Consider the following 26,276-nt stretch of genomic DNA (forward strand, 5'->3'; position numbering starts at 1 on the left):
AAAAGATTGTGGAATACTTTAAAAACAATGTTCCTCAATGTCAAATTGCAAAGGCTTTGAAAATCTCATCATCTACAGTGCATAACATCATCAAAAGATTCAGAGAAACTGGAGAAATCTCTGTGTGTAAGAGACAAGGGTGAAGACCTTTATTGGATGCCCGTGGTCTTCGGACCCTCAGACGTCACTGCATCACTCATCGGCATGATTGTGTCAATGACATTACTAAACGGGCTCAGGAATACTTCCAGAAACCACTGTCAGTAAACACAATCCACCGTGCCATCTGCAGATGCCAACTAAAGCTCTATCATGCAAAAAGGAAGCCATATGTGAACATGGTCCAGAAGCGCTGTCGTGTCCTGTGGGCCAAGGCTCATTTAAAATGGACTGTTTCAAAGTGGAAAAGTGTTCTATGGTCAGACGAGTCCAAATTTGACATTCTTGTTGGAAATCACGGACGCCGTGTCCTCCGGGCTAAAGAGGAGGGAGACCTTCCAACGTGTTATCAGCGTTCAGTTCAAAAGCCAGCATCTCTGATGGTATGGGGGTGCATAAGTGCATACGGTATGGGCAGCTTGCATGTTTTGGAAGGCACTATGAATGCTGAAAAGTATATAAAGGTTTTAGAGTAACATATGCTCCCCTCCAGACGTCTATTTCAGGGAAGGCCTTGTGTATTTCAGCAGGACAATGCAAAACCTCCTACTGCAGCTATTACAACAGCATGGCTTCATCGTAGAAGAGTCCGGGTGCTGAAATGGCCTGTCTGCAGTCCAGATCTTTCACCAACACAGAACATTTGGTGCATCATTAAACAAAAAATACAGACCACAAACTCTTCAGCAGCTGGAAACCTATATCAGGCAAAAATGGAACCAAATTCTAACACCAAAACTCCAGAAACTCATAACCTCGATGCCCAGACGTCTTCAAACTGTTTTGAAAAGAAGAGATGCTACACCATGGTAAACATGCCCCTGTCCTGACTATTTTGAGACCTGTAGCAGGCATCAAATTTGAAATGAGCTCATTATGTGCATAAAATTGTAAAATTGTAAAATTTTGGCTCATGTGATTTGAAAGTCTTTTAGTTTTCATTTTATTCAAATTTAAAAAACGTCCCAACATTTCCGGAATTCGGGTTGTATTGTGCAATACTGCATTACCAAATACTGGACAGGTAGATGACATATTTTTTCCCTACCAAGTCTGTTGGCTCTGATCACAAAAACACTCTGACCTGGGTCTTACTTTTTGTCACTTCACAAAAGCTCGTAGAATTCAGCAACTTGCACGGACCTGTCTACTCTTTCACATGTAGATTACTCATCCTGTCTAACTGCGACCCATCAGCCCACCTCACACAGTGCAATGGCATTGCAGGAGACTGTTTATACGGTCCCCATAGATACATGTCAGATAGCAAACTGTCAACAAACACATGTTTTATATCTTTTCAACTCACTCCTCTCTCCTCGTACAGTAGCCAGTATCTATCCTCTTCGAAACCCATTGAAACCCCTGTAGAGAGTAAAACAAAATAAAAGGACACTTGAGAGACCTTGATTTTGAGCTTCATTTCTGAAGGGACCTTGGCCAATCTGATAACTAGCAGGGTGATTATTTCTCTGAGGGAATTCCTTTTTGTTATATGATGGGAATAATTTCTGAAGATGTTGACCCAAGTGCATGTGATGATAATGATGTTTCATTGAGTAACATTTGTAAGTTATTGAGCCATCAGTCAAGACAGATAAACACATAAACCAAACACTCAATTAAACCTCATATGTCAACTTTCACTGGTTAATTATGTGCTGACAGATGACAAATACCAGCACAACGCCTTCTAAGACTCCCATCAAACTCTCGTTTAACCTTTCATGAAACTCACCACAAGATTTCGTCTAATTTGTCAAGTCAAGTTTTGGTCCAGACAAAACTGTGAGGTCTTTTGCGATTTGTATATCTTATGTAATAGATATACTGTACAATCTATTATCTATTATTAGATACTACTGAGAGTGAGGACAGTCATTTGTTCATTTATTGTCCAAAAGCCCAATTTGGGTAGTCAGTGACTGTTTTGTAGCTTTGTTGGTTATGTTTTCCAGACGATCAAAGTAATCTCTGCAAATTATCCTTAAAAAAAAAATAAAAAAAATAAGGACAGCTGGATGGAAGATGAGATGGATCAATCAATGAAAAACAAACAGCAAATCTCATGTTTTTCTACTTTTCTAAAAGTTACGTGTGTCAGTAGTGGATTTGATTGCAGTTTCCAAAAATCCTGCAAAATAACCCTAACCCCGGTACCCTGCCAACACACATGGCATTCATGGCAACCTGATACAGCACTCCTGGCATCAGACTGGCCTAGCGTGCCACTGATGAAAGCAAAAACCGCTGTTTCACAATACAGTCTGAGTAACAAAAAAAAAAAAAAAAATTTGAATAGCTTTTTTTCACTATACACATTGTTTCAACAAATTTCATGATGTTTGTAATACCCTAATACCTAATTTTATAGTTTAGAGCTGGACGATATGATGTTTTATTGAGAGGGTCAGTAAATACTTACTGTCACACTCACATATTAGCATACAAACAGACTTTACCATATCTTACATACAGATTATCTTAGTCATCTTCCTTGGGTTTTGTTTGGATAACAAAAACAGGAAAACTACAATCTTTACTAAATTCCAACAATGACTAAACATTCCATGACTCAACATAATGAAGTGACTGAGAAGTTTCAAGAGCTCCCATGTTTCATGGTTCAAATGTATGTGCAGCATTATCAGACAGATGGGGAGTTTGTAGCAGACATCCCTGGTATCCAAGTGACAGAAATTCCACACCAACTGAGCAAATTTTTAACTTACTGACAACCTAGTCACAGACAGATAGCACATTCATTCAACCTTAAGTGCGAGTGATCAATCATGATCATCAATCATTAGCTGAAATGATCAAAAACTGGGTTTCCCGTTTGGCTGGAAAAGGTGGAGAAAAGAGCTGGTATGCAGAACAAACAATCTCAAGTTTCCGAAACATGCAGATTAGAGCAAGACATGGCCGTTAGCACCACGGACATCAAGTATAAGGTGCTGCCTGCAGATGTGTGGGAAATCCTACAAGAAAAAGTAAGAAAAAGTAAATCTCTGGTTACCAATATCTGCTAGAAAGTATCCCATGTGTTAAAGGTATTAAAAACATTAGCACATTTATATTTTTGTTCTTTCCAGGTGTTGCTATTGAACTAGAAATCTAATGAAACATCTACGAAACAAATCATGTGTTGGTAAATTTGTGTTATAAAACAGTTTGTTCTACTCCTTGATTCTGATTGGTTATGGGCTATGGCTATGATTGGCTATAACCGCTTCACCAAACAGTTTTATGTATCACTGCACAAGACCTTTAGCAACCACCCTTAGCAACGTAAACATTTGTTCTCTTTGATACTGTTCAATGAAGCTTGTATTACATGCATCTATGTAGCATTTTCCTTCAGGTCAATCATATGTTCATATTAAAAAAAAATAAATAAAAAAATCAGTATGAATATCAGCTGCAATATCTTGTCCTTTTAACAATTAAGGGGTTTTCCTGTGCCCTGACACTGACAGCGCTAGTGTTCACAACTGTATCAATCCTTTCAAAATAAAAGTCTTCACTACTGACTGGCTCAGTCAGTCAGTCTTTGCCACCCTCTGACGTTTCCTAGTCTGTTTTTAGTTGATCTGCATGAGATGACGCATCTGTTGCTGTTCACGCTCAGGGACTATTTTTTTCCAACATAAGGAAGGCTTTTAGTGATTTTACTTCATGAAAATTGCATCGATATATACATATATTTGCTTTAATATTTGTATATTTGGAATAACTGTTTTATAAAAGCAATAAGCCAGTGAATTTACAGTGAATTTATAACAGTTAAGGGGGTTTCTCCGCTCCGCATCGTGCCTAACAACGCCCCTTATCTGTTATAAATTCACTGTAAACCATGGCTTCTTGGGGCTTATTGCTCCATTAAATAGAAGGGGAGAAATTCACTTAAGAATGAACTACACCTGCTGACATTTTATTTGTACATTCTGTCTGCATTGTTTTAGCACCTAATTCAGTATATAAATTATGCTAATCAAGTAACATGACCAAAAATGCAATTTAAACATCGCAATTCTCCATCATGCACCTACACTACATAAAACCCACAGCATAAAACATCTCTCTCAGCCTTTCTTTCCAGCCTTCCACTCCAAGAAACACGTTTTCACAGTGTATTAATAACATTCCCTTTCTATTTCAGTTCGGAAAACCAGAACTTCCATTACCCAAACTTTCCCTCTTTAAGACGTGGATGCAGGCCTCGGATAGGAAAACAGCTTTCACTGTACTCCGATATGCTTTCCCCCCCAGTTTTTCCTTTTCATTTTCCACTTTCAGTTGACAGTCAATGTCATGCAAAAGTATGTTAATCATGGCATATAACTGGTTTTATAGGATTTAGTTTCCCAAAAAAGGGAACAAAATTTTGTTATCATTTACTCATGAGATTATGTTCATGTCGTTCCCAACCTGTATGAATTTCTTTCTTCCATAGAACACAAAAGAACACGTTTTGAAGAATGTTTCAACTGCTTTCTTTCCTTACTGTTGGGATGGTGTGACATGAGTTTGTCTTCCGGTGTTCATTCCGGATAGCAGAGTCCGAGGTAATGTTGTGTTCAATAAAGTGAGTGTACACAATTATATAGGTGTTAACCGTCCATTCTGTTAGTATAGGGCAGAATGAAACCCATACAATGAAAGTCAGTGAGGTCCAAACCAAGACTTGACCCCCTTGACATTCATTGCTTAGACATTATTGAAACTTTTTTTTTTTTTTTTGGTGTTTTGGAGACGAACTAATGTATTGTAGGTTTAGAATGACATTAGGATGAAAAAAAAATAACTGAATTTTAATTCCCCTTTTCATTCACATTCATCCCTTTAAGTTAAAAAGCTCTGTTGTAAAACTACGGATTCTAGAACAAAACTAGTTAACAATACATTAGGAAATTTTAATAAAGAATGTATGATATGCTGTTATTCTTTGTAAACAGTCAGCAATGTTATCATTCACATTCAAAGAGGGTGACTCTATACCCCAGTATGGGTTTTCTAAATATAAGGAGCTGACTTTCCCAAGATGATCCACGTATTTCACACAGGAATGCTTAATGACATGAATCATTATCACATTACAAAAAGTAATCCCTCAATTCCCATTGGCCACACCATCATTAGGAACTTCATTTGAGTCATGAGCTTTACTCATGGGTTTATTTTCTGTGCAAGTGGGTGTGTCTCAAGGAGTTCCAGGAAAACGTGTGTAACATAAATACTGTATGGATACACATCAAATACTTTTAAGTGTGTGACCAGCATTAGTTCAAATCCAAATCTGTGTTATGAATAAGTGAACATACACTCGTGCATACTCATGGATGCCTGTATGTTCATGACTATGTGTAGGCTTTTTAGAGGCACTATTTTAGAATGTAAGATCATGTTGCATAAACCTGATCCTGGCTAAGGGAGGGTTAGAGCTGCTCCATATGTGGACGATCTAAAAGGTAGCTCAAGATTAAAGCAAGGAAGTAATTCAGATCAAAAACACATGTTTGGCCAGTTACAAACACAGACAGGCTTTGTCAATGCCACACTGCATACTGTTATCTCGTTTCATGATTACCTGACGTGATTGTCTTTAATACACTGAAATCTCACATTATAAACTGAAACTTTTGATATATTGATCCTCTTCCCATAATAAAATAAAGAGTATAGAGTTGAAACTAAAGTGGCCCTAAAAAGTATTTGGAATCTCATTGACTCATTTTATTAGTGATAAAATATGAAATCAAGTGGCATCAAATTATGTTAAACATTTTTTTACATTTCATTTTTCTTGGCCATGATTTTTGGATCAGTTGGTTACCAATGTGATTTGAAAAGTGTCCATTTAAAAAAAAAAAAAAAAAAAAAAAAAAACTTTCACATTATTACAAAAAAAATATTTCATACATTTTATATTTTGAACCATCTATTCAAATAATCCTAAAAAAATGATCACAGTTTCCACAAAAATATTAAAAAGCAATAAATGTTTTCAACATTGACAACAATAAGACATGCTTGGGTCATTGACGAATAAGGTTTTTAAAAGTGTAAATAAAAATAAATAAATAAATAAATAAATAAAATAAAAAAACTAATGTGGATATAATTAATTTGGAAGTTTTATTAAGTGTTAACAATGAGATTATGTGGTTTTTATAATCAATTAACACTGCTTTTGTTTTTTGTTTTTACAAAATTTCGGTTTTACCAAAAATGATAATAACCTTTTGGTTATACCTAATGACGATATTTTCAAACAATGCTAACAGGCTGATATCTATCTAGCTAGCTAGCAAAAGGACAATCAAACATTTTATATTTAGTTTTTAAAATATTACAACATTTTCCATGTTTTATAGTGGTTGTACCGCATGACCTGATGTTTCGGGACATGCGTATGAGCAAGTGAAAACATGAATTTTTCAAATAGTTCAAATAGTTTCAAAAAAGAGAGAGTTGGTTACTTTGCTTCACAACCATGTGGTCCTTTGCAGGTATCTGAATAATGTCACAATCTGTCACATGATACTGACCACATGATTTGATCCAAAATAGTCCCTTAATATTGGTTAATATTGGACATTCTTTCTCATAACAAAGCAACGACTTCTACACATAATTTCAATTCCATTTTGCACTATGTTGATATATGATGTTATGAAATCATGCCATAATAAAAAATGTATACATTTATTACATTTTAAGATATTTTAATCACAAATGAAATGGTTGTATTGGACTTTGGACGGTTAAACCGAATGACCTTTTGACACTTCAAAATCTTCAAAATACCTTATACTGAATGCTGAAAATTCATGTTAAATTAAAATAATATTTCACAATATTACTGTTTTTACTGCATTTTTGAACAAATAAATGCATCCTTGGTGAGCATAAGAGACTTCTTTTAAATTAATGTTTAGTAACATTACATTAACAAACTCCCTAACTGAAATGTTTTGGTTGAACAAAAATGCCACTTGGTTCCACTTTATTGACATTCATATGTTTTAGGTGTGGCTTAAGTGTCCAAATACTTTTGGGGCCATTGTATCTAATTGGCTGAATATACATAAGGCAAGTATTTGGGTTTATAAGTCACTTCCTTTTTTTTGTACTTCGCTAATGAACCTCAGAAATTCCAAGAGGACAGAGTCATGGCTTTGCCATGGTGATACCAGGAAAATACTCTTCGGGTCAGAAGTTAAATCACTCAGTGTGAGTGTGCATACCATTTCAAGATGTGGCCAACCCAAGGTTCAACAGCACATTGCATCTTTAAAAGCTACTCAGTACTCCTCCCTGAACACAGGGTCATCTCGGGTCAACAGCAGCCATAAGACAGTCATCTATAGGACCTTGGTGTTTGGTTAAGGTCAGAGGACACACTCCGCTGATCAAACACAGGCTCCCTTACCTGGTTACCATTCAACATCACAATCAGGCAGCTCAATAAGCATTCCCTAGGGCCAAAGGTCAGTTTATAGTTTGGAGACAGATGTGGTTAAAGGGGGAAGAAGGTGTGGACTGAATGTGATGTCATAGTCACGAAATCTGATCCTGCATCTGAAGAGAGCTGTGAATGCTTCATTTAAAATAAATCTAAACATAGCACAGATTTCACTCCATTTAAAATTAGTTCATCCATCCTATTTAAGAGACAATATCATGTTCGAAAGTTAAAAACAGAAATGATACCAAAATATCCACTCTGCTGCATTTCAATCTATCAGTACAGAACTGGTGCCACTGTGGGGAAAAACTAACTTTAAAACACGCACATGAAGAACAAAAATCTTGGTAGGAGTCAATCTGCTTCCTGCACATTTAAAATGAACCTAAAATGGACAAATTATTAACGTTACAGATTTAGCTCACTATAATTAGATTGAAGTAGACTGGATAATTTATGTATTTCTTAATCTTTTTTAAATCTGCCTCGTATCAGCAGGTGTCGCAAAAATGAAAGGCGACACTAAAGAGGAAACTGGTCAGTCTCAGTGGGTCATGGAACACTCACGCTGGTGCCAAAGGAAGAGATTTTGGAATCTGCCACCATGTGACCCACTTCAAAAGGGAATAGGTCCACAGGAAGACACAGAGCATTTTACACACTCAGATCACGAAGAGATGTGTTTAAATAGGCTTGATATTATTAGATAGGCCTTGTGTAATCCAGCAATCCACATTTGGGATTCAAACAAAGGGTGCAACCTGACCTCATGGCAATAAATACAGGCAACCTGTTTAAAGTGTGCTGCCACTTGAAACAATATAAGTTCTAAACCAAATGAGTTATCTGTGCTAACACATAACCTGCTAGTGTATATAAACTTTTTGTTTGGGGGAAATTTTGTGTAAAATAAAATGTATCATGTCCAACATTAAGTTTTGCCTAAAACCCCTCTAGAGGATTTGTTCAGACTCATATTCAAACTTATGCTGGCTGTCTGGGTCCAGTTCTCCTCTATAATAATAAACTGGGGCGATATTTATAGATCTCTCCTCAGGACCCAGTCCTGCAGACATGGAGCAGAAGTGGGATTATGGGAGAGGATGATTGGTTACACACTTAAGAACACAAAACAACCTGATGAGCCTTATAATTTAAAGGTGCCCTAGATTGTTTTTTTACAAGATGTAATATAAGTCATAGGTGTCCCCTGAATGTGTCTGTGAAGTTTCAGCTCAAAATACCCCATAGATTTTTTTTTATAAATTTTTTTAGCTGCCTATTTTGGGGCATCATTAACTATGCACTGATTTTTTTCAGCGCGCCGCCCCTTTACGAGATGCGCTCTCTCTGCCCCACGAGCTCTCGACTATATATACATTGCATAAACAAAGTTCACACAGCTAATATAACCCTCAAATGGATCTTTACAAGATGTTCGTCATGCATGCTGTATGCATGCTTCGAATTATGTGAGTAAAGTATTTATTTAGATGGTTACGTTTGATTCTGTGTGAGTTTGAGGCTATGCTCTGTGGCTAAAGCTAACATTACACACTGTTGGAGAGATTTATAAAGAATGAAGTTGTGTTTATGCATTATACAGACTGCACGTGTTTAAGAAAATGAAAATAGCAACGACTCTTGTCTCCGTGAATACAGTAAGAAATGATGGTAACTTTAACCTCATTTAACAGTATATTAGCAACATGCTAATGAAACATTTAGAAAGACAATTTACAAATATCACTAAAAATATCATGATATCATGGATCATGTCAGTTATTATTGCTCCATCTGCCATTTTTCGCTGTTGTTCTTGCTTGCTTACCTTGTCTGTGCACAGATCCAGCCGTTAATACTGCCTTTCCTTGTCTAATGCGTCGAATGGGCTGGCATTATGCAAATATTGGGGTCACACATATTAATGATCCCGACTGTTACGTAACAGTCGGTGTTATGTTGAGATCCGAGTGTTTTCCGGAAGTCTTTCAAACAAATGAGATTTACATAAGAAGGAGGAAACAATGGGGTTTGAAACTCAATGTATGTCTTTTCCATGTACTGAACTCTTGTTATTCAACTATGCCGAGGAAAATTCAAATTCTGATTCTAGGGCACCTTTAAAACAACTGCCAAGACATGTCATTGTTAATCTAATTATCTCCTTTAAGATATATTTTAGCTGACAAAGCACTATAACAACAATGGCATTGCATTTATACAATGGTACTGAATTACCATATTCATAAACCAAGGTATTCCCAATGTATTCTTAGGTATTTAAGAGCATGTGGTGGAGGTAGGCATCCTGCACCTCTTGATGGAAATAAATGTTGTGATGTTATTCAAGATGTGCATCAATTTTTGGTCAAGATCTCGTATTGACAATGCAAGAGGTGAGCACTCTGTAATGTCTACTCCAGCACATCCCAAAGACTGGACTCAGACGTACCAATTCATGTGTGAAAATTATTCTTCATGCTCCCTTCCAACCATTTTTTCACAATTTGAGCTTGATGAATCTTGACATTATCATCCTGGAACATGGCCATGATGTGTCAAACATAAAACATGCTACAAACATAATTAATAATCACTGCAATAATGATTTTTTTTTTTTTTTTTTTTGTCTAGACAGTGTATATAACTATTGTTATATATTTTAAAATGTCATTTATTCCTGAGATAGCAAAGCTGAATTTTCAGCAGCCATTACTCCAGTTTTCAATCACATGATCTCTCAGAAACCATTCTAATGCTGATTTGGTGCTCAAGAAACCTTTATTATTATTATTATCAATGCTCAAAACTTTTGTGCTACTTAATATTTTTGTGGAAAGTGATATTTTTTTAATGAAGAACACCATTTATTTGAAATAGAAATCTGTACCATTACAAAATACTGTCTCTTTTCATCAATTTAATGCAACCTTGCTAAATAAAAGTAAGGAAACCTTTGAACAGTAATGTATATAACACCACAATGCTTTTCAAAGTCTGTTTAAATGGCATTCCTGTTCACAAGTTCAAATTGCAGGCCTTACATGTAAATAAAGGTAAATATTATAAGGCAAATATTATAAAACTGCCATTAATTAGTCTTCATAGCTGCAAAAGATGCACAGCCGCAGTCTCCAACAATAAATAATTAACACTTAGTAAACTTGTCTCATATAGCATGTTGTTTATAGACAGTCCTTTACTGGATGATTGAAGACCATGATACACCAGGTGGGTTGAAGACATCTGAATTACATCTGAATTAAACTGACTCGCCAGCATGTGTTTTAACAGAAACAGCTGTAGAACTCATGACGATCCAAAGTTTCAGAGCTACCATTGCCTCTAGGTTTAGTCTTTTGCAACTCTGCAGTCACACACATCTGTGCCAATCAATATGGAACTACTTATAACCCGACGGCAATGGCTGAGCTACAGCCCCCTCTTCTTCAGATGTGAACGCATGCACACAATCACAGTCGCACATATGGTGCATTCACACACGGACAGTGACAGCCACGGCTCGTGTACCTTTATACTTCTCCCTGACGTTCTCGTAGGCTTGAACAAACTCCTGCTCGTCTACGTGAGCAGTCACGCTGGCTGGATCGTACATGGACATAACCCTGGAGTGAGGTCAGGTCAATCTCTCGTCTGTTTTCCCTTCTTCTCTTACTTTCAGCCCCTCTTCGGACTTGCTTTCCTGACGACTGGTCTGTCAGAACACACTGGTGTGTTTGTACAGTCTCACTCTCTCCAGGCTGTGTGTGTGTGAGTATGTGTGTGTGTGTGTGTGTGTATGTGTGTGTGTGTATGAGTAACTGTGTGAGTGAGTATTCCCCCACAGTTCTGGCTCTCGTTCCAGACCACCAGTACCACTCCCCTCCTTAAGCTTGAGAAATACCAACACACACACACACACACACACACACACACACACAGATCACGGTCCCACCTCTTAAAGGCATACATGCAACACACATGAACACACAGGAGCAACAGGCTGCTTTCTAAGGACATCATTTCTAGTACAATGTATACGTTATGAAGCTGGCAAATTAGCAGAAGTATGTTGTGTGGCATATTGGCTTTGACATGAGAGCTAAATCTCAGTAGGACTTTGACACGCTTACATACATACAGACCCTCTAACAACAATGTGTGAACAAATCCCTGGCATCCAGGTTGCACATGGGCATAAAACAACATAACATGCCAGTCATTAAAGAACATGCACAAGAGGAAAAGATCAGATAGAAGCGAACAGATAAACAAAAATACAAAACTTTTAACAATAACCACATAAAAAATAATAATAATAAGATCCTAACCAAGGTTTAGGAATTCAGAGATACCAAAAATCCATTAATAATGGTGCTTGCTACAGCAAGCATCAATATTTCTCATCATTCTGCACCATTTGTACAACAGACATGAAAAATACTTCAAATCATGCGGTTGCAACTTTTATAAATGTTCAGACTTAGTTTACACCTGCCAGATGATAAAACAGTTGAAAAAAAGCTCTTCAGATTTGGACGGACCAGTAAGCAACAACCCAAAACACCCCAAAAACCACCTAGCAACACCATAGAAACCACCCAGAATGCTCTAGAAAGCACTTGGCAACAGACCAGAACACCCTAGAAACCACTTAACAACCACTTAGAACACCCTAGAAACCAACTACTGGCACCTAGCAACAACCCAGAATACCCTAGCAACTTCTGCTGTCACAATGCCCACATTTTAGTATTTGGCACCAATACTAGTAAAACTTCACATTTGTTTGTATCAATTTTGATACCATAACTAAAACAGTTAGAACTATTTAATGACTTTAATAGTCAAAAATAAAATTAAGTTAATTATTAAATCACAATAATAAAAATCATTAGTAAATAATATATTAATATGGCATGTAGCCTTCAAATATAAAATAAATATAAAAGTAAAGATGAAAAGATAAAACAGAAAAAAGAAACACATTACATGGAACAAGTGACAGGTCTATTATTTTGAATTTAAACTCCAAGACTGAAAGAACAGATTCATTTTGACATATGGTATCAGATTTATTTGTCTCTTGTGTTGCTATTCTTATCACAGTATGTCAATCGTCACAGTTTCTGATTAAATCTCACATTTAAATGTGGTTGTCAGTCCAGAAAATTGCATTTTGGATTCAGCAGCAAGAAAAATAAAACTTAAAATCGTGAATGGGTTATATACAGAAAGTGAGCAAAACATGTTTCCTGTATCACTTCTGTCCAGTGCAAGCTCAGAGAGCTCTGCACTGTTGCGAAAAATCCAGTAATAATGACAAAAAGCTGTCTATACGACTCAATAAATCTCTTATTTACATTGTCTACAACTTTTATAATAAAAGAATTTACAAGGTTACAGAGCTCTGAGTTCGCGCTGAAAAAAACACCTCTGATTGGCCACTTGGTTCACACGCTCAACAGACATGTCTGTGATTGGTTTCAATGCTCAATACTCAAGTTTTCAGCTTCGACTTAAAAGCGTGTACAGTTGAGGCAGTTCTAATATCAATAGGCAGACTATTCCACATCTTAGGTGCAGCCACTGAAAAGGCACGACCACCTCTAGATTTCAGACGAGTTCTAGGGGCTGTTAATATCATCTGATCAGTAGATCTTAGTGAAGATCCCAAAAGTGGGTTGATGTTAATACAACACAAAGGTATGTGGTGTCACATTTTTAAAATTTCAGTATTGACTTGATACTAAAGTACCAGTACTTTTGACGAAACTACTATATACGTGACAGAATACCCTAGAAAGCATCTGGAATCCATCCAGAGCTCCTTGGAAACCATTTGGCAATGTCCTAGTAACCAAGTAAACACCCTAGAAACTACCAGAACACCCTCGAATCAACCTAGCAACCACCCATTACACTCTAGCATTGTAGCAACAAATTTAGTACAGGCAAGCAAAAGGGCTCCAGACTACAACCAAATGGTCGCATTTTGCAACCTTTTTCTTACAAGTAAATTTTGTTAAAAGTTGCACTGGTGAGACACCAGCAAATGAAACGAAAGTGGAACAAAACCACGCTTCTTGTTTGAGCTGTGCAGCGCAGACAGTTTATCACCTCGGATGAATATTAGACAGTGCAGCACAAGCTCAAAACAGGACAGGTTTACTCGCGGGCCGATCTTGTTCACGTGACACTACTACACCTCCTTGGGTGATCCAGTGAGAAAGCATTTGAATTTGCCGCAGTATTAATAACATTGCTGCGAGATCTAGTGAGAAGCATCCGAATTCGGCACAGAATTCTGTGTTATAAACCATAGATATCAGGTCAAACAGCAGAAACTTTGTGCCATGAATGAACAATAGAAGGCTTTTCAGTCCACAAATCACCGACATTCACCATGGATTTAATGTAATAATGCTAAATGTATCCATGGTATTGTGGCAGAAACAGTTGAAGGTTTTTACATAATTCATTGCAGGGTTCGTACAACTTTTTGAGAGTGAAAAACAGATACTTTTCAAGGGCTTTCAAGTGCTTCACACTTTTCCAGCACTTCCAAAGCTCTAAATATTATCCATCTTAAACGTTATTTTTAATGTGTGTGTACATGTTACTGTTGATAATAAAATTTAATTTTATCTGCATCTCAACTCACGCTCAGTGATTTACTGTCAAATGTGCATTTCTAAAAAAAAAAAAATAGAAAGAAATATTATTAGTTACTGCAATTATTAATGCAAAATAACAGTCATTTAATGATTAAATTACCTTTATGATTAAACCCCCACCCCAAGCGCTACCAAATTAGGAGCTGGTGCATAACTTTGTGGCACCGGTGCTACTGCTCTCAAATGTTAGTCAGGAGTCCTTGGCTCTTAAGCCTAAATTAAACCTAGATAAAATTGCTAGACAGACTAAATAGTTGCAGCAGTAATAACTCTTACTACAGAACCTGCCGATAACAGCACATTATACACTACAGAAGACTTCCTGATAAAAGACCATCAAAATTGGCCTGGTGTACATTGTGTGTGTGTGTGTGTGTGTGTGTGTGTGTGTGTGTGTGTGTGTGTGTGTGTGTGTGTGTGTGTGTGTTTTGAGAGAGTGTCAGTGATTAAATGAAGTGAAGAGAGAGTGAGTGGGAAGGAGAGAAGGAAATAAAGCCGTTTTGTATAAAGTATGTCCTGCAGTCTATCTCAGGAGGAAATGGAAAAGCTTCCTGAAATGAGGATGGGGCAGAGGAACTGAACTTTTATCACTTTAAAAAGCAATTAGCTTTTAAAGAATGAAGTGGGTGTGAGATGCAGTTCTGCTGTCTCTCCTTATTCCCTTTCTAAAAAAAAAACAAATCAAGTTGGTAGCAGCCCTATGTTTGATGCTTCGCAGGCATCAATCTTAAACCCCCCCAAAAGTCTCAAGGGGGAAAACTCCACCCCTTACCATAAGAAATCCCCTACACCAGATGTGCCTTGTTACGAGCATTCCCAAGGTGGCCACAATGCATCAACCCGTCAGCTTTTTTCCAGTACCTTGGATAATGCTTGTCAGTATTTGACATTTTTAATGTCACCGAGAAACTCTTTCTCAAACTACTGCAAATATTTTGGCTTCAGGAGCCATAAAAAGTCATAATAAATACTTCTGAGTTTGCACAACCTCATAAAAGAGAATAGAGTATATTTCTGGAAAAATACATTTATTTTGATTGCTTTTCTGGAGATGCCGTGTAATAAAATCTTGGGAAATAATTTAATCATGTCTGATATATGTGCTCTGAACACCTTTGCCAAATGTGGAATGAAAATAAAGTATGTGATTAATCTGTCAAGTTAAGGGAACTGGATATGCCTTAAAAATGCAAAAATAGTCCAATTTATTTATGGATTATGTTCAAATCATATTTTAACAGCTGGTTTATTTATCAAACCAGCTGAAACCTGTGCAGAAACAAAAATATTATAATTTTTACATTTTCTGAAGAAAATGTTGGTAGCGCAAAACCAGCTTGGTTTTGGCCAGGACGTTGCTATGCAATTACTAAAGTGTTGAGTTGTTTTTAATGTGTTGCTATGTGGTTGCTAGGGTATTTCAGGTGGTTGCTTACTGGAAGTTAAAAGAACCAATGCGCATCTATGTTCATCATGAGAACCAAAGAAGAGCAGCATTAAATTCTACACATTTACATTGACATGGCATTAGCTATTAATCTCTTCACAATCAGATAATCAATAAAGGCACAACGCTAATGTCTCGAGTTCCTACATTACAGCAGCAGGACAGATGTCTTTTGACCTAATGAGCTTTTAATCTTGGTCTGCATGATCGGTATCACTCAAACTTGGTCTAAACTACTGGCTGCACTTCGAGGGAAAAACAATGTTTGTTGGAAACCCTGTATGAGCGTAAAAATGTAACTAGACGGTTGACGACAGCCATTGATTTCCATAGTAGGAAAAAAATACTATAGAAGTCAATAGTTACTGTCAACTGTCTGGTTACCAGCATTCTTCAAAATATCTTCTTTTTTGTTAATCAAAAGAAAGAAACTCATACAGGTTTGGAACAACTTGAGAGTTAGTAAATGATGATAGAATTTAAATTTTGGGCTGATCTGTCCCTTTAAATATAAAACATTTCTCAAATATTTAGCTTGAACTACTGACACCATGTGGTTGGAGTAGGACTAACATTTGGGGGCTACAAAAATCTCAAATATATTTGGCATTAGAACCACCACGTTCTTTACCGTCATTGTCTAACATAAGAAAAAGATAACGATACCTGGACTTTAACTCATAACACAAAATTGTTATATTGATCAAAACCACAGATTTACCTCAGATCTGCTTCTGAACTGTGGCACATTATCTGTATGTGAAATGTAAAGATAACAATGAGAAATGGTAAGTTAGATGCTTGATTATCAGAACTATCTGTAAATATTTCACTGGATTTTTGAGGTCTGGTATGTGGAATCAACTTCAGTATGCTATTTATAGTTATTCATGAATAATTGATTCATCGTGGTGTGCTCTCGAAAGGTTGCAGATTTTCTCAAGAAATTTCTGGAGACAACCATCTGAAATAATTCATCAACAAATAAAAAAAAAAGTAGAAGCTTCTTATAGCAGATACATCATGTTGCAATACACCTGCATGGGTTGGATGAATTCTTAATTAATGACATAAATGCCGAATTAAATCCTCTGGAGATCTTGCCAGTAGTTCCTGTGAGGAATAACTGATAATCAGTTTGTGCTATGCAGTGATGGTACGAAGGAAAGATTGGATGTGTTAAGGTTCAGATCCTGAATTCCTTCCCTCAACACCATTATTAACCAGGAGAGAAAAGGCATTATTAAAACAAAAGAGAAAGCAAAAGTTTGTATTTTAAAAAGACTATGAACACTAACACACTATAATACTACTGAACATAAAAGTTGTATACAAAATATACATGGAAAAATATAATATAATATAATTAATATAATATAATATAATATAATATAATATAATATAATATAATATATATATAATATAATATAATATAATATAATATAATATATAAAGCAGGCCTTGGGTTGGATTTATAATGTGTCTAGTAACCAGGCTATAACTCCCTGTCAGTTCAGTGTTTGAGTATGTTATGCTTGTCTTTCCATTAAACCCATAAAATTCATCCCACTCACCTTTCTCTGGTGTCTACACAAGTAAAAATTCCAGACATTCTATCTAGAGCATTCTGCTGGGCTCACACTAGCCAGAGGCAACAGTGTGAAACCTGGACCCAGCAATGGGACGGCAGGGAAGAAACTTCAGAAGTGGCGTTAAAGATATAAGGAGTTAAAGGGTTAATTCATCCAAAAATGAAAATTCTGTCATTAATTACTCACCCTCATGTTGTTCCACACCCGTAAGACCTTTGTTCATCTTCGGAACACAAATTAAGATATTTTTTATAAAATCCAATGGCTCAGTGAGGCCTCCATTGACAGCAAGTTAATTTACACTTTCAAATGCCCAGAAAAGACATATTTAAAACAGTTCATGTGACTACAGTGGTTCAACCTTAATGTTATGAAAGGACGAGAATACTTTTTGTGCACCAAAAAAACAAAATAACGAATTTATTCAACAATATCTAGTGATGGGTGATTTCAAAACACTGCTTCATGAAGCTTCGAAGCTTTATGAATCTTGTTTCGAATCAGTGGTTCGAAGCGTGTATCAAACTGCCAAAGTCACGTGATTTCAGTAAACGAGGCTTCGTTACGTCATAAGTGTTTCGAAATGTTTTGAAATTTCAATGGTTCACGTGACTTTGGCAATTTGATGCACGCTCTGAACCACTGATTTGAAACAAATGATTCGTAAAGCTTCGAAGCTTCATGAAGCAGTGTTTTGAAATCGCCCATCATGTTGAATAAAGTCGTTATTTTGTTTTTTTGGTGCACAAAAAGTATTCTCGTCACTTCATAACATTAAGGTTGAACCACTGTAGTCACATGAACTATTTTAAATATGTCTTTTGTACCTTTCTGGGCATTTGAAAGTGTAAATTAACTTGCTGTCAAGGGAGGCCTCACTGAGCCATCGGATTGGAAAGTGGAAAGACATGAGGGTGAATAATTAATGACAGAATTTTCATTTTTGGGTGAACAAACCCTTTAAGAATCACAAATTAGTCTGTGTATTCAGACTCAGGTGCAGTGTATCATGCATAAATATAATATTTATCATGTAATGTAATTTAGGTATTCTCAGTCACTAAAAAATGGATGCATGTTTTGACAAAAAAATTTCCCAAAAATAATAATCTGAAAAAACAAAACAAAAAAAACAATTGAGGTTAAAATCAATATAAAAATTCCAAGGAAAATATTATGTCAAATTGTGCAGCTCTACAATGAATTTAAATGAAGCATTTAGCAGAGCAAAGTGAACAAGCAGAGTTGCTGACTAATTTCCACAGCACAATTTTACCGCCACAGGATGGCAGCCAAGTGCAGATCAAACTTGGAATATTACCAAAACATCCCGTGGTAATCTAGTTGTGTGGATAAATGGGATTATTAATAGAAATATGGTCATGTCTGCAAGAAAATCCGGTAGAGCAAGGCACTAGGAACACCAAAGTCAAGGAAATATGAAATGCCGACCCTGAATGCACTGAAAGTCACTTTGGAAAAACGTGAGTCAAATGCATTCACATTAAATGCTTTAAAGTTTCCTGAAACAGTCTCAAAACACTCAAGGTTGTACATATGAAACAAAAGATATGGTTCATCCAGGCTATTCATCAGCACCCTGCTTTCCACTGTGAGATAAAGATGTCAGTGAACCAGTGGAAACTCTCCACTAATATAAGACATTTATGGCACAGAGGAACATAATAATCTGCTTGATAAAGTCAGAATCTACCCTAAGCATGCATGATGCACATCAGAGGAACTATATGAGACAAGAGCACTGCAGTCCTCTGACCACACCCTTGCCTAATATTGTGCAAGTGTGTATGGTGTGCTATGCACTCACACACAGAATAACTGCTGCATCAGACCTATTGCAGCATGGCAGAGTCACACAGGGAACAGACTTACTGCAGGTTACCAGATATAAATATCCACACAAGCAGCTTTATTTAAAAAAAAAACAAAAAAAGTAGCCTGTAACATATTGTGCTTTTCTGCAATACATTGAATATAAAACCTGCAAGTACAGGACATCCAGAATGTCAGGGGTTGTTTTGTTTCCCCTCCCAAACCAGTTGTTAACAATATCCTGAAACAGTTTGGTACACGTGCACACACACACACACACACACACACACACACACACACAGAAAAAGCTATTTTTAAGTAAACAAAAGAAACCAGAAGCAAGTATTTTATACAGAACTTCAACGACAGATCAGACACCTGCCAAGCAAGTAATACTCCTTGTGCATAGTGGACTCACTCTAGGTTTGTGTGTATTATACAAAACATTTGTCTATGCTAACACATTTAAGCCCACAGACAAATACAGTTAGTGAAGCCTCTGCCACTTTTTAATCCATCTGTAAATATTTTGAGTGACTATTTGTTTGAATGTAAAAACTAGTTATAGATGTTCAGATGTAAAAGCAGCTGGCAGAATTATAGACAAACTTAAAAAGACTTGCTGGATAAAGTGTTATGATAATGTTTAAATTATGCTCATCATTTCTGTGTGATTTGAAAAGCATATTAGGTACACTACATCATCTTGCTGCAGAGAACATCTTTCTCCATAGACTGAGATTCAAAAAGTCGGCATGTACTCTGACCAAAGACTATAGAATAACACAAGACGTGTCACTCGTATTGTTTTGAATGGGAGAAAGTGTAACGCGCAATATGGCGGAATAAGTCCCGCCTTCTAAAGCAAAGAGCCAATCGCCGACTGGTAAAGTCATCGCGTCACTTCAGCGGCCGTTAGAATCACCGGTTTCTATAGAAACAGTCAGACGCGCGCCCCCAAAGAGACGCGCATTTAGGTCTGCGCATGCGCATTAGCTTGATCCAGCCTGAAAAAAATACAGTTTTTTTGTCATGATTCGAGCGTTTAGAAACTATATTTATGATTTCATTGGTGATTTCAAATATGAAATTTAATCGTAAGGTTGACGAACAGTTTTGGAGAATCTGATGTTTCCCCATTCAAAGAGATAGGAGCTGCATGATGCCCAGGATGCCCGAGAGGCGTTTCAAATATGGCCGCCGAGTGAAATGACTTGTCTTAAAGGGACTTTGCTCTGACTAAGGTGCGTTCACATTTACCATAGTTCGAATTTTCACTTGTGAAATTCAGTAACTGGGGATATTGTGTGCATTCCATAACTGGGTTTAAGTTTATCATAACAGAGCTGCTTGGTTTGAATGTGAATTCTGTGTGAGCTGTGCTTCATACATTGCTACACATCTTGACAATTACAACTATTGACTATTCAACTTTTTTTGCCCCCTGAAATTTAGCATTTTGCTAATGTAACAGCAATTTACAACAAATATTTTGGAAACAGCGCAATTTATAAATATTAAAGTCTTAAAGCCCCTGTAGTCAATAATTTTATCCTTTAAAACTCATTTTTGATCCCTTAAAACTCATCTCAGCTTGTAACTCTACACCTTTGCTTCATTTAGTATACACGGATCTACAAATATGCAAATCAGCCCTGCCTCCACTCACTCACACGAGTTCAGAGATCCACTCGGTCAACTTACTGAGGTAAGCGCCACACAATGCAATGGTATTTCTTTTTACAATGTCAGACACATAACGGTAATTAATATGATTAGCCTTTTGCTTGACTACGTTATCAAACAGCTGCTAATAATGTGTTGCTAATGTTAGCAATCAGTGATTGGTCATAGATAATGATATGCTAAATCCCACCGGCACATTGACGTGATTGGTTACAACATAGGCGCCGATAAAAAATACGAGATATTCTCTACTGATTTTAACCAATATAAAAAATAGATTGGATCTTTTAGACACGATCCCTGTTTTATAGTTTATTTAAGGCCGTTTCTACGGCGATATTTTAATGGCAAACGTCGAGAGAGCATCCAAGTGATGCGCGAGCACAAATGGCTCTGCTCTCGATCAGATACATGCGCACGCTCAAACTCAAACTCTTTTTGCATCAGATATCAGCGAGAGCATGACCCACGACAACACTCGTGAAAAGAATGTGCTTTTGGGTCGAAATTGTCATCTCGCTGTACGGATATACTGCAAATAAAACATCCGGTTTATGTTGATTTGAGTTAAATAAGAAGCGAACTGGCGCTGAAACGAGTTGTTTTTGAAATCATGCCGAGGAATGTTATGGCTCATATAAGTTAGTCTTCAGACATCGCTTGACTCTTCTTTCCAGGGAAATCACTAGCAAAATGCACACAAACATTTTGATATACAAACATTAATGAACTTCTTTTAACTTAAAGAGGAAAAAAACGAAATGAGGGCAGATTCGAACCACTGATAATTAGAGCACGACTGGATCTCTGACTCTATTGACAAGAATTCTACCACGAGACCATTAGGAAATACAAAAATTGCGGGCGGATTTATCTAAAATATAATATAGATGTAAGGGGGGGGGGGCACTGGGCACCCACCGGCAGAAACATAAATCGGCGCCTATGGGCTACAAGGTAGTTTGTGATGTAAGAAACACCAGTGATTAGTAGCGTGTTGAAAAACACAGTTATGGAAAGGGGCATGACATTTCTCGAAACACGCTCAAGGAGGTTGACCAATCACAACAAATTGGTGCAGCTGATCAATCAGAGCACATTGCACTTTTTGGAAGGAGGGGCTTCATAGAGACAGGACCTAAACAGAGCGTTACTGACATGGCTTAAAATGTCAAAAGCAGACCTGCAATGCGGATGACCGCTCTTTCTGCGGGGTCCAGGACATCTCCGGAGGCAGATTTGGAGCGTTTGACGCGCTGGTGTTTAGCGAGGTTCCATGGTAAGGTATCTCCGGGAAAAGTTGAGGAGCTCAGGTCACTCGCACTCTCCTCTGACGCAGACCGCTCCAGTATCCGTCGGCGACCCCCTGACATGACCTGGGAACAGTGAGTGACACAGTAAATGTTGAGTGTTAGAGATGATACAACATTAGTACACAATGCAGCAGCAGATAGCTGACACTCCTCGGGAGAATGTGGAGGTTTCAGTTCCATTGGGTCACTTTGGTGCACGACTTTGGACAGCTGCTGGCAGTTTAGGGTCACTAAAAGACAGTATAAAACTCTCCGTCACAACATATAATGATATCACAAAATGTTTAATGTTTAATAATATCTAGTCTCTTAAGATATTTAATATCTTAAGAGACTACACCACAACAGTGCAAAAAATAAATAAATTTGTATATTGCTCTTTAAAGTGCGGAACAGCATTTAAACCTGTGAAAGTATCTTGTCGTCTGTGCCATGCATACGTGCATATTAAGAATTCGAGAAGTTTCTTCTTGATGTTATGCTGTCTTTCCTGAAGTGGGCGGAAAACCTTGTCTGAGATTGATTTGGGGGTAATTTATTACTCACAAGTTACTAAGGCAACATGAAGGTGTTGTAAAGAGCATGTTTCAGTGGCCTCACAGGAAGAAAATGAAAGTCATTATTGTTAGTGGATCTGAAGAGACTTCAGACAGGAGCAAAATGCAGGGAGGTGATTTAGAGAGGTTACAAAGTCAGCCAACACAACTTCTGTGACCTTTGTTGTCCTGTAATGAATGTGAAAAGACTGGACCTACATTTTTTCTGTTGCTAAATATTTTGCAATAACACTTTCCATCACACTCTATATTTGCAAGCACAGAGTAATATGACCCTTACAAAAATACCAAGGCAGTACTATGTTACAGTGATTGTTTTAGATGGTAATGCATGGTATTTTAATATGCACTACCAGTCAAAAGATCTGAACACATTTTAATGAATTTATGATCTTCATGATCTTAAAAACATTTGCTTAAATTCTTTTTTTTGTAGGCAAATATATCTTCTGTCTATGTATGAATTTATTTACAAAAATAATGTAAAAATAATTTAATTTAATTAATAATTTCATTATACACAATAGCCTACCCTTTAAAAGTTTACGGTAAGATTATTTTTTTTAAAGAAATTAATATTTTTTAATTCAACAATCTTTTTATTATAGAAAATAAATGCATTACAACATTAAATTATTAACAAATGTTACAAAAGATTTATACTTAATATACTTAAATAAATGCTTAAATAAATAAATGCTTATTATACTTAAATAAATGCTGTTCTTTTGAACACAGGAAAACTTAACGACCCCAAACTTTTGCATGGTAGTGTAGGCCTATAAATAAAATAGGCAACACACACTCCATTTGTTTTATTTCATGGTTTGGACGACTATTTCTCTAGAAAATAATGAGTTGTTGTGTCCACACGTTTGGTAGTGTTTACCGTAGTAGTAGTACCTAGTCTTTGGTTGTACTGAATGATCCTATTCGCATGATATTTACATTATACTTCAAAGAATACTGTCATTTACCATGGTAACTTCTGTCCTGTTCGACATAAGACCGGAACAAACGCACTACTAACGACTTACAAACCATCAATCCTGCCGTTGTTTACGTTTCACGTGCGCTGTAAATTTAGCTAACCGTAGTTATAAAAAATCCCAGGGCGTCGCAGCGGCACATATCAACGCGCGCAGAAATATTCTCGTCATCATTGCTCAGCAGATTCAACGATGCGGCAAACACACAGAGCATCCTTTAAACAACTGTTTTATATCGGTACCGCTACTCTATTTACAGCCTACCTACAGCATCCAGCTGTTTACCCTCCCCTAAGCTGTCAACAATATGTCAGTGTCACCACCCCGCAATTAACGCCAAACTTATAGCGTCCCGCCGGCGAAAAACGCATATTCAGTGAAGCAGTCTGATTGCAAGATGCAGAGATAAGGAGAAATGTACCTGCAGCGGAACTTACCGGTGAGGAATCCACCACGAACGCGCCCTAGTTATGAATGTCAAGTGATTATCGCTGGATGCTCTGGTGTTGTTTGTCCGTGGAGATGACGGTGCAAAATGCTGTGGATGATCACTGCTGGAGAGGGGAAAGGTGACCTAATCTGATCTGATCTAACACTGTGTTGCCCCTGTGGTGCTTTAGTACCACACAATGGTGGAATGTCACTGGGTGTTTTGCACAATGCAACGATAGATTTGATCTATTATGTGGGAGAGAGTTTATTGCCTCCCCATGAACAAATGCTCCTCTGTTTGATCAACTATACAGTTGTGATCCAAGTAACTACCCCCTCAACAATGACTGAATCATTTTAATCAAAAAGTAGTAATTGGAATTTTGTTATATTGCTTCAATAGAAAAGTTAAACAAAAAGTGGTAACACTTTACAATAAGGTCTCGTTTGTTAACATTAGTTAATGCATTAACTAGCATGAACTAAGAATGAGCAAGAGACTTAGAGAGTAAGACTGATAACCCGAAGGTTGTGGGTTCGAGTCTCAATACTGGAAGGAGGTGCCCTTGAGCAGGGCACCTAACCCCCAATCACTCATCGGGCGCCACAGCAAAAATGGCTGCCCCACTGCTCTGGATGTGTGTGTCCACAGTGTGTGTATAGTGTGTGTTCACTACTCCTAATGTGTGTGCACTAACTGGATTGGGTTAAATGTAGAGGACAAATTCAGAGTATGGGTTAAAATACTTGGCCTTCACATTTCACTTTCACTGCCATTAGTTAACTTGGTTAACTAACATTACCATACAATGAGCAATGCATACGTTAATCTTTGTTTCCTTTAATCAGTGACAGGTATAGTTTTATTATCAAATATATCCTTGGAATATATGGGTCCTTCAATGTTTATGCCACATTACATTAAAGGAACACTCCACTTTTTTTGAAAATAGGCTCATTTTCCAACTCTCTTAGAGTTAAACAGTTGAGTTTTACAGTTTTCGAATCCATTCAGCCGATCTCCGGGTCTGGCGGTACCACTTTTAGCATAGCTTAGCATAGTTCACTGAATCTGATGAGACCGTTAGCATCTCGCTCAAAAGGTGTTGATATTTTTCCTATTTAAAACTCGACTCTTCTGTAGTTACATCGTGTACTAAGACCGACAGAAAAAGAAAAGTTGCGATTTTCTAGGCCGATATGGCTAGGAACTATACTCTCATTCCGGCGTAATAATCAAGGAACTTTGCTGCCGTACCATGGGTGCAGCAGGCGCAATGATATTATGCAGCGTCTCTCCCAAATGTCTCCATGGTTGCAAGGCATGCTCCCTGTGCAAGCAGGGGGTCACAGCCGCTGCGTAATATCAAGTTTTAAATAGGAAAAATATCTCATTTTTTGGTCATTTTTGAGCGAGATGCTAACGGTCTAATCAAATTCAATGAACTATGCTAAGCTATGCTAAAAGTGGTACCGCCAGACCCGGAGATCGGCTGAATGGATTTGAAAACGGTGAAAATCAACTGTTTAACTATAGGGGAGTTGGAAAATTAGCCTATTTTCAAAAAAAGTGGAGTGTTCCTTTAAAAGACCAATTATTTGTTGATCAAACTACGTCTTTGTATCTCAAATCATTCTTTCACATGCATGTTTATGCAGAAGCATTAAAGGCAATGAATTTACAGTTTCTAGCAGAGTCACTGCATTTTGCAATCAAATGTAGTTAACAGAACTCTGGCATCTTATGTAACAGAAGCTTTTATACCGCTCAATGGCTTGAAAAAAAAAAAAGGATAGTTGTTGCCATTGGCATGGGCCAGTTGAGGGAGGGGCTGCTATTTAACACAGCACCAGTCTCAGTGCCAGCTTCAGCCTATTGTGCACAATGAACACTAAAAATTAACCCTTTAGTGCACTTCACTGGGAGTACAGCTAAGTATTTTACAAAGTTTGAAGCTGTTGGGTGGTCAAGACAACGCAATGTGAATAAGCTACTAAACATTTTATGAATTTTACTTATTGCATTAATCAATTTAGCAGATGCTTTTATCAAAAACTAACAAGACTGTTTTTACATGACTTATCTTAAATGCAGCACCTTATTTAAATTTTTGTCC

The 26,276-nt window shown here is 37.1% G+C and overlaps 1 protein-coding gene across 10 annotated transcripts in view; it reads right to left on the reverse strand.

The window, feature by feature from the left end:
- The window catches only part of pleca (plectin a), a 122,613-nt gene that overhangs the window by 85,769 nt on the left and 10,568 nt on the right, over positions 1 to 26,276 (reverse strand). For 7 of the 10 annotated variants that reach the window (XM_048202386.1, XM_048202387.1, XM_048202385.1 and 4 more), the window contains exon 4: positions 22,052 to 22,244. In XM_048202386.1, the coding sequence (XP_048058343.1) occupies positions 22,052 to 22,244 (193 nt within the window). Of the gene's footprint in view, positions 1 to 11,164; positions 11,501 to 22,051; positions 22,245 to 24,164; positions 24,340 to 26,276 lie in introns of those variants that run through there. The other 3 variants (XM_048202400.1, XM_048202399.1, XM_048202392.1) reach the window with 2 other exon arrangements.

The sequence above is a fragment of the Megalobrama amblycephala genome, linkage group LG9 (assembly GCF_018812025.1).
Source record: "Megalobrama amblycephala isolate DHTTF-2021 linkage group LG9, ASM1881202v1, whole genome shotgun sequence".
NCBI lineage: Eukaryota > Metazoa > Chordata > Actinopteri > Cypriniformes > Xenocyprididae > Megalobrama > Megalobrama amblycephala.